This window comes from Hordeum vulgare, chromosome 3H (assembly GCF_904849725.1).
Source record: "Hordeum vulgare subsp. vulgare chromosome 3H, MorexV3_pseudomolecules_assembly, whole genome shotgun sequence".
Classification (NCBI taxonomy): Eukaryota; Viridiplantae; Streptophyta; class Magnoliopsida; order Poales; family Poaceae; genus Hordeum; species Hordeum vulgare.
In genome coordinates, this window is record NC_058520.1 from 609,387,619 (window position 1) to 609,396,483 (window position 8,865).

The 8,865-nt window shown below is 48.1% G+C and overlaps 2 protein-coding genes across 3 annotated transcripts; both read left to right on the forward strand.

Moving 5' to 3' along the window:
- Positions 1-786: 786 nt before the first annotated feature.
- LOC123445625 (PH, RCC1 and FYVE domains-containing protein 1-like) lies at positions 787-6,292 on the forward strand. 2 transcript variants are annotated; one of them, XM_045122637.1, is made up of 6 exons: positions 787-1,093; positions 2,304-4,333; positions 4,419-4,565; positions 4,902-5,307; positions 5,418-5,431; positions 5,762-6,292. In XM_045122637.1, the coding sequence occupies exons 2-6, from the start codon at positions 2,414-2,416 to the stop codon at positions 5,894-5,896; spliced, it is 2,622 nt and encodes an 873-aa protein (XP_044978572.1). In that variant the 5' UTR covers positions 787-1,093; positions 2,304-2,413; the 3' UTR covers positions 5,897-6,292. The 2 variants fall into 2 exon arrangements, with proteins under 2 accessions (XP_044978572.1, XP_044978571.1); XM_045122636.1 differs by having other exon boundaries at positions 4,902-5,431.
- Positions 6,293-7,353: 1,061 nt separating this feature from the next.
- Positions 7,354-8,804, forward strand: LOC123445626 (protein MITOFERRINLIKE 1, chloroplastic). Its single transcript, XM_045122638.1, has one exon. It carries the CDS (start codon positions 7,369-7,371, stop codon positions 8,602-8,604), a length of 1,236 nt encoding a protein of 411 aa, XP_044978573.1. The 5' UTR covers positions 7,354-7,368; the 3' UTR covers positions 8,605-8,804.
- Positions 8,805-8,865: the final 61 nt, after the last annotated feature.

Below are 8,865 nucleotides of genomic sequence, written 5' to 3' on the forward strand. Positions count from 1 at the left end.
ATACTCGAGGATGAGGTCCAAAAATTGCCACTTAGTAAAGAAAGAATGTTGTTTCTCTTTTGAGGAGGATATGACTTTTCTTTAAGTTTGGTCGGCACTTCATGCCTTTTTCTTCATCAAACCAGTTTCCATCACCGTGGCTGTCGACGACGGCATCATCATGTTTAAATTAAGGCCTCGAGAATACCGAGTTTGCTAGTTCTTGGTTGTTTAGACTTTATCAAAACCGTGCTCACCTTGCTATACTCCTAAGCTTAATTCATACCATTACATGCATTTATGCGATCTTATTTTTTTGCTGGAATAATTATGAAATCTCACTGAAGTGCTAGTGCAATTTGTAACTTGTAAGTTATGCATATGAAACGGAGCCGAGATCGATATCGATCAGAAGAGTTGAAATTTTGATCCATTTTCTTCAGGAGGAGACAAGATTACATGGTATCGATCTCGGTGACACGGAAGATTTTATAGATATATTAGCGATTAAGTAGCTTGTGTTTTCATAACCTGTCATAACACTTTTAACGGTTGAAGTCAGTAACTGCATTGTTTTTTAAGACGTACCGACTCGGTCTTTCGAAGGTGTTTACAGTCGGTAGGTGTGTGAGCGACTACATCTATGTACTATGTTTTGTTAAAAAAAACTTTTGCCATCCTAAAATAAGTGTCATGGTTTTGTTTCAAAACTTATTTCAGAATAGAGAGAGCAAAAAATAAATTAACAAAACGGAGAAAAAAAAAGTGGGGAATAACAGGAAAAAACAAGGGCAAGCAGAGCAAGGCAGCGCTAGAAGCAAAGCGGCCCCCTTCGTCGCGTGCGTGCAAGACCAGCGAGAGAGAAGAACCGCCGCGCAGCCGCCTCCGGTCTCCCCTCCCCCTTCCTCCGGCCGCCGCCCGCCGCCCGCCGGTCCACCGCCGCCTCCTCCTCCCTGAGAAGCAAGGCCGGGGCTCCCTGTGCCCGGACGCCCGCCCGTCCCGCCCACGCCGCCTGCGGCCCGGCCGCGCCGTCCTCACCCCCAGTTCGGCCGGATCTCGGAGGTGCGAGGCCTCTAGGGTTCCCGGCCGCCCCGCAGTTGCTGCTCCTCCTCAGGTACGGCGAAAAATCTCAGCTTTTTTCTTTCTGGCGTGCTCCGGGACGGGGGGCTGCGTCGGGCGCCGAAATGGCTGGCTGGAGCAGGGGGGCTCCTCCTCCCGCCCGCGGTGGTTGCTTGCGCCGTGGGATGGACGGAGGACGGAGGTTTTCTTCGCCGGAACCCGGCGGGGGAGCCGGGGGGCGCTTAGCTCGTAGTTGCGGCTGCGGCGGCGCTGGGTGGGTTGGTGGGGATTGACTTATTCTGTGTGACAACACGGCGTATTGCCCATGATTAGAATTGTACGAGTAGATGCGAGCAAGCTGGTCATGGCGGCTCTCAGGGTAGCTTGATTAGTGCGTATTGCCCAAGCTCCTGAGAGCTTGATGAGTGTCGATTCATTTTGGATGGAGGCTAGTGGATTCCTGTAGGATATGGAGTTGTGATGCGACTATGCCGGTCCATGCATTTCGATACACTATATCAGCTTAGAAGTGTGCCGTTTTACACTTTGAGGAAGCTGGAACCTGAACCGGCCAATTATGCCGCTTCTCGTCATAATCATAGGGCTGATGGCACACGTTACTCGAAAAGAAGATTACTATTCCCTCCATTCCGAATTATAAGATGTTTTAACTTTTTTCTAAATCGGATGTATGTAGACGCGTTTCTACTGTGTTTTGTTTACTCATTTCACTCCGTGTGTAGTCCATATTGAAACGTCCAAAACATCTTATAATTCGAAACGGGGGTAGTACATCACAAGTAACTACTCCCTCCGTTCCTAAATATAAGGCTTTTTAGAGATTCCAATACGGACTATATACGTAGCAAAATGAGTGAATCTGTACTCTAAAATATGTCTATTTACATCCGTATGTAGTCTGCATTGAAATCTTTAAAAGGTCTTATATTTAGAAACGGAGGGAGTGGATGCGATGCATGGCATTATGTTTTTTCCTGAGTCCTGCTCTCATGGCGGGATAACTCTGTACCTGTAACCTGTATTGCATTTACAATAAACCTCACTGTACTTCTGCCATTCAGGCTCGATTGGTGCTGGTGCTTTGTTCCCCATAAACCTGCCCATTGTGGCCAGAGCATCTGAAATTTCCATTCCTCTCCCCAATCCCCATAATTTTGTTTGTGTTTACTTCATTGTATAATTTGGTTATTTGATTTTATACAGCGGATTTTCTTCACCTCATTGTTGTTAAAATGTGTGTGCAGGTTGTTCCACCTTTGGCCAATCTTATTAATCCCATTTCTGTGTGAAACCAGTCTGCGTGTGGCGGTACTGTTCTTAGAACCACAGCTCATTTGGTAATTGGATGTGACAAATGCCCACCAAAGTGGCTGCTTCAGATGTCATCAGAGTAAGCACTTCAAGTGCCCCCAGCACATCAAGCCACGGTTCCGCACAAGATGACTGTGATTCCTCAGGCGACGTGTACGTGTGGGGTGAAGTTATCTGTGAAAGCTCTGCAAGAGCTGGTTCTGATGTGGTAATCAAGTCGGCTGTGAGGCAGGATGTCCTACTACCGAAGCCCCTGGAGTCCAATTTAGTTCTTGATGTGTATCATGTGGATTGCGGGGTCAAGCATGCTGCTTTGGTCACGAAGAATGGGGAAGTCTTCACATGGGGTGAAGAGTCTGGTGGGCGCCTTGGGCATGGATCACGAGAAGATTATGTTCGCCCCAGCCTAGTCAATTCATTAGCAGTTTCCAATGTGGATTTCGTTGCTTGTGGGGAGTTCCATACTTGTGCTGTGACAACAGCTGGGGAACTTTATACCTGGGGAGATGGAACACACAATATTGGGCTTTTAGGCCATGGTACTGACATAAGCCACTGGATTCCTAAAAGGATTTCAGGGGCACTCGATGGTCTGCAAGTTGCTTATGTTTCTTGTGGAACCTGGCATACAGCCTTGATTACAACAACCGGCCAGTTATTTACCTTTGGTGATGGTACTTTTGGAGTTTTAGGCCATGGAAACCGAGAAAGTATTTCATGTCCGAGGGAGGTCGAGTCTTTATCGGGGCTGAGAACAATTGCTGTCGCCTGTGGCGTATGGCACACTGCAGCTGTTGTAGAAGTTATAGTGACTCAGTCGAGTTCAAGCTTATCTTCTGGAAAGCTCTTCACATGGGGAGATGGCGACAAACATCGACTTGGTCACGGTGACAAGGATCCACGAGTTAAGCCGACATGTGTAGCTTCACTTATCGATTACGATTTTCACAGGATAGCATGCGGTCATGGCCTTACTGTGGGTCTGACAACATCTGGACAGGTTTGGAGCATGGGTAATACTGTTTATGGCCAGCTTGGAAATCCTCGTTCAGATGGTAAGCTCCCATGTTTAGTTGAAGAGATTATGGGTGAACAGGTGGTTCAAGTTGCTTGTGGTTCCTACCATGTTGCGGTTTTAACAGTTAAGAGTGAAGTTTTTACATGGGGAAAAGGAGCCAATGGAAGGTTGGGCCATGGAGATATAGACGACAGGAAAATACCTACGCTGGTTGAAGCATTGCGAGACAGAGCTGTTAGGCACATTTCATGTGGTGCGAACTTCACAGCAGCCATATGCCAACATAAGTTGATGCCAGGGGCAGAGCAGTCGCAATGCACCTCATGCAGGCAACCATTTGGGTTCACCCGGAAGAGGCATAATTGCCATAATTGTGGACATGTCCATTGCAATGCGTGCACTTCGCGAAAGGTGTTGAGGGCAGCGTTGGCTGCCAATCCTGGAAAGCCTCACCGTGTTTGTGATTCCTGTTTTCTGAAACTGAACAATGCCATAGACTCTAGTGCGATTAATAAGAGGAAAGATACCGTGCCTCGCCTCTCAGGTGAAAGCAATTCTGATACTAAATTAGCTAAAGCAATCATCCCTAGTAATCTGGATATGATTAGAAGTTTGGATAGCAAGGCAGCAAAACAAGGGAAGAAAACAGATGCGCTTTCATTTCTTCGGTCTCCTCAAATGAGTTCACTTCTTCAGTTGAGAGATATTGCTTTATCTGGTGGGCCTGATATGAGCAGACCGGTTCCAAGAGCAGCTCGCACACCAGCAACTCGATCAGTGAATACTTCCAGGGCTGTCTCCCCTTTCTCTCGTAGGCCTAGCCCGCCACGTTCTACCACACCAGTTCCGACAACTCATGGCCTTTCTATTGCGAAAAGTGCCACTGACAATCTTACGAAAAAGAATGAGATGTTAAATCAGGAAGTTGAAAGACTCCGTGGACAGGTATCTCATAATATTCATATGTCAGTACGTAGGCTTGGTTTTTAGTTTGTTAGTTAACAGAAACCTAATTTATGCATCTTGGTAGGTCGATAGTCTGAGGCACCGGTGTGAGGTTCAAGAACTTGAGCTACAGAAGTCTGCTAAGAAAGTACAGGAGGCCATGGCGATGGTTGCAGAGGAGTCTGCGAAGTCCAAAGCTGCAAAGGAAGTCATAAAAGCCCTAACAGCACAGGTATTATTGCCCGAGCTCCTTAAAAACACATGATTCAGCAATTAACTGTTATGCAACTGCAGTATTCCATGCTTATAAAATCATTGGTTGTTAAGGTTGACTGATAAACATGTTAATGGTGCTGGTGTAGGTTCGACATAGAAAGAGAAGACATATTTTTAACATTGAAAGAACAATTGTTTTAGTGTTGTCAGATTACACAAATACCCATTTAGTCTTAAAAAACTAGTGATATAATGTAAACTTTTGTATAATTAGTACTACTTCCGTTGGCTCTTTACTGAAATCTGTTTCTCTACTGATTATTGAATCTACCCTTTTCCGTGGCTTGTGTAGCTCAAGGATATGGCTGAAAGACTGCCTCCAGATGATGGCAGTGATGCAAAGCAGTCACAGTTTCCAAATGGAATCGAGTCTCATGCTTCCATTTACTCTAGCATGGATTCGGTACACCAGTCACGAAATGAGTCTCTCAATGCATTGAACATGCCTAGCCTGAACACTGGACGATCGTTGCACCCAAACGGGATCTCATGTCAACAGAGGTCGCCAGATGTTAGTGGAAATAATGAAGTGAGTGCTCACAGACATAGGGTTTCAAGCCCCCATGATGGTGCACTTTCGAATCGAAGAGCACACAGCAGTAGTGATGAATTATTCGCCTCTAGCCGCAGAGCAGCTGATAGTGCTAGCATGGATACTATGTCCCTCCAAAATGGCGAGGATGGTTACAAATCTAGAGGTACGTTGTCACTGTCCAGTACCGAAGTTAAGGCCGAATGGATTGAACAGTATGAACCAGGTGTATACATCACACTGACAACGCTTCTTGATGGGACTCGGGATCTGAAGAGGGTACGCTTCAGGTAATTTGAGATTCTACTCGTCTTCTCTCTTAAAAATACTGTCATGTCCTGTCTTGTTTCATTCATTGATAAATATAACATGGTAGGTTTTCAGTTTTCACTCTGAGAGTAGCTGGCTGATAGCAGCATGCTCCAGAGCATACAAACAGAAGACTGTTTTTCTATTCCTGATTCAGTTGTCTAAACACCACATGTGTCTTTGAATGTTTTGTGTCACACAACTAATTCGGTCGGTTAATCATGGCAGGATCTCATTGAGAACCACGAGATGTCCGTGTCCTGTAATTTTGGCTGTTTCTCACCTCCCTTTTGTTTTGAACTCCTACCCAGCCGAAGACGGTTCGGCGAGCATCAAGCGGAGAGCTGGTGGAACGAGAACCACGACAAGGTCTACGAGCGGTACGGCGTGAGGAGCTCCGAGCGAGTGTCGTCGGCCGCGTCGACCCGGTCAGCTCGGTGACCTGAGGACGGACCTGCTCCGCCCCGGCATTCATCAGAGATCGCGTGAGCTTCTGGGTAGGCCTCAGTTTTGCTCCTGTAACGCCGATGAACCGTTTTCTTGTTTCGTGGCCGGATCTTCTGTCGAGGCAGGCGGGCAGAGGCATACAGGGAGGGGCTTTGTAGCGCTGCCCTGATGTAATGTATATATAGAGGTGACAATTGTTAGTGTGGGAAAGAGGGTGTGTTCATCAGAGCCTGGACCCACTCCCTTTTCCCCAATTCTGTAGTCAATTGTTGTTGTTGTAAAATCCGCAGAAATTCTTCAGTCATCATCTGCTGGAGTTTCTCCGTTGCATCCGTGTGTTTGTATGTGCTGATGTGGCGTTGAGCAGAGCTAATATACATGATGATGTTGTGGTACAATCTTGTCTGATACATGATGATGTTGTGGTACAATATTGTCTGATACAATTGGGATACCATGTTGGTGCATGTTGGGGTGCAACCATTTACTCCCCCCTTTCCAAAATTCTTGTTTGAGATTTGTCTGGATATGAATGTATTTAGTATTGTTTTACTATTTTGATACGGGACTTCCCAAAATTCTTGTTTTAGATTTGTCTGGATATGAATGTATTTAGTATTGTTTTACTATTTTGATACGGGACGGAGGGAGTATTTGATATCTACCACTCCCTCAAAACTGAAGTTGCCTCAATTAATTTGGACGGGAGGAAGTAGCTATGTTTCTCAATATAAAACATCTTTGCAGTTCAAGTTATGTAAGCCGTATATTCTTTTGTGGGGCATTTATAAGCCGTCTTTGCAGTTGAATTTAAACTGAAAAAACATATTGAGAAACAGAGGGTGTACCAAATTCAGAGCAGTGGCTTAGCTGGCCATTCATCCATGTGAAAAGGATTGGTTATCTGGGAATCATCAGTGAATTTAATCAAAAACAAAAAAGTTTATATGAAGATAAATAGAAGAGAAAAAAATTCAATGAATAATGCATCAGGTTCTTTTTCTTTTTATTTTTTTTTGACATCTTTTGTTAACGTTGTTTTTTTTTGTTTGCTTATTCGAAGATCTTATTTGAAAATTTACGGCGATAGATGAGTAAAATAAGTTCATGATTACCCATGTGCTACTCAATTACTAGCATTTAGGAGTTGATATCATGGTATCACTGTTGCAAATTATTTTTTACATTCGAAACCATCGTTAAATGCAATTGTCATGGATATTTTTCTGATTTATGTCATTTTCAACTTTTGACCCTCGCGGCGCTACCGTGTTCACAAACAAATACAGTAGTAAGATACTCCCTCTGATAAATTAATATAAAAACGTTTAGATTACTTATGGAGGGAGTAGAATGTGAAGGAGTACAACATAATTTTCGGACTTGCGATTGGAATTCAAATGCAAGCAGATCGTTTTTCAAACGGAGGGTTTTAAATTCCAACTGCAATTTTTTGAAATGAATAAAAGGCATGTGGTTAATAATCAAGACACCACGCGCGGGCAGCATTATCCTCCTCGAATCTCACTCCACCGCTCCAGATCCCACCGCCCGCCGCCACCGAATCCCCCGCGGCGGCGCCGGCGAGATGCCGTCGTCGACCCGCCCGAGGGAGCCGCCGCTCTCCGTCGCGCTCCCGGGCGCCGGCCGCTCGCAGGACTTCCCCTCGCTCTTCTCCGACCTCACCTCGCTCCTCCTCCACCACTCGCCCTCCGCCCCCCACGGCCGCGCCCCGGTCTTCTCCTCCTCCACGCTCTCCATCCCCCTCCCCGCCCCCACCCCCACCCCCGCTCCCGCCGCTCCGGCGCAGGTGCCGACGCCGCTCGAGCGGGCGGCCATCGGGGCGTGCGCGGGGGCGGCGGCGGGGGCCTTCACCTACGCGGCGCTGCTGCCGCTCGACGCCGTCAAGACGCGGCTCCAGGCGGGGGCGGCCTCGCGGGGCTCCTGGCAGGTGTTCGCCGACATCCTCCGCACGGACGGGCCCCTCGGCCTCTACCGCGGCCTCTCCGCCGTCATCATCGGCTCCGCCACCTCCTCCGCCATCTACTTCGGCACCTGCGAGCTCGCCAAGTCGCTGCTCCGCTCGCACCTGCCGCCCTTCCTCGTGCCCCCGCTCGCCGGCGCCAGCGGCAACATCTCCTCCTCCGCCATCATGGTGCCCAAGGAGCTCATCACGCAGCGCCTCCAGTCGGGCGCCGCCACGGGCCGCTCCTGGCAGGTGCTGCTCCAGATCCTCCAGACCGACGGCTTCTTCGGCCTCTACGCGGGCTACGCCGCCACGCTCCTCCGCAACCTCCCCGCCGGCGTGCTCAGCTACTCCTCCTTCGAGTACCTCAAGGCCTTCGCCCTCAGCAAGAGCAACGCCCCCAACCTGACGCCGGGGGAGAGCGTGCTCTGCGGCGCCCTCGCCGGCGCGATATCCGCGGGGCTCACCACCCCGCTCGACGTCGTCAAGACGCGGCTGATGACCAGGGTGGGCGCCCAGGGGAGCCGCACGGTCGTGGGCACGATGCAGGAGGTCATCGCCGAGGAAGGCCTGATGGGCCTGTCCCGGGGGATCGGACCGAGGGTCCTGCACAGCGCATGCTTCGCTGCGATTGGCTACTGCGCATTTGAGACGGCCAGGCTCATGATCCTCAAGTCGTACCTCGAATCGTGCGAAAGGAAAGCCGCGGACGAGATGAAGACCGGAGTTGCCGCTGCTTGAGTGTGTGCGATTCCTTTCCTTCTTTCAGGAAGGTAATCGCTTGTTCTGGGTAGTGTGCAGTTTTCTTGTAGCCATCTAGCTATGGTATTATGCAGATGATGTACCCGTTAAACGTATTTGCTTCAGCATCATTTTAATTTCAATTATAGAGTTGTTCGAAGGATATGACTAGTAATAATAATATGAACCAGTTGTGAATCTGTTATTGGTTTTGATTAGCGCTAAGTTATTTTGAGGCATACATTTTCGGGTTGGCGTTCT

Excerpts from the sequence above, each read along its gene's own strand:
- LOC123445625 (XM_045122636.1), top strand. The coding sequence starts at position 2,414 with ATGCCCACCAAAGTGGCTGCTTCAGATGTCATCAGAGTAAGCACTTCA. Across the intron at positions 4,334-4,418 it reads TTGAAAGACTCCGTGGACAG|GTCGATAGTCTGAGGCACCG; the intron begins GTATCTCATAAT and ends GCATCTTGGTAG. Across the intron at positions 5,432-5,761 it reads CTGAAGAGGGTACGCTTCAG|CCGAAGACGGTTCGGCGAGC; the intron begins GTAATTTGAGAT and ends ACTCCTACCCAG.
- LOC123445626 (XM_045122638.1), top strand. The coding sequence starts at position 7,369 with ATGTGGTTAATAATCAAGACACCACGCGCGGGCAGCATTATCCTCCTC.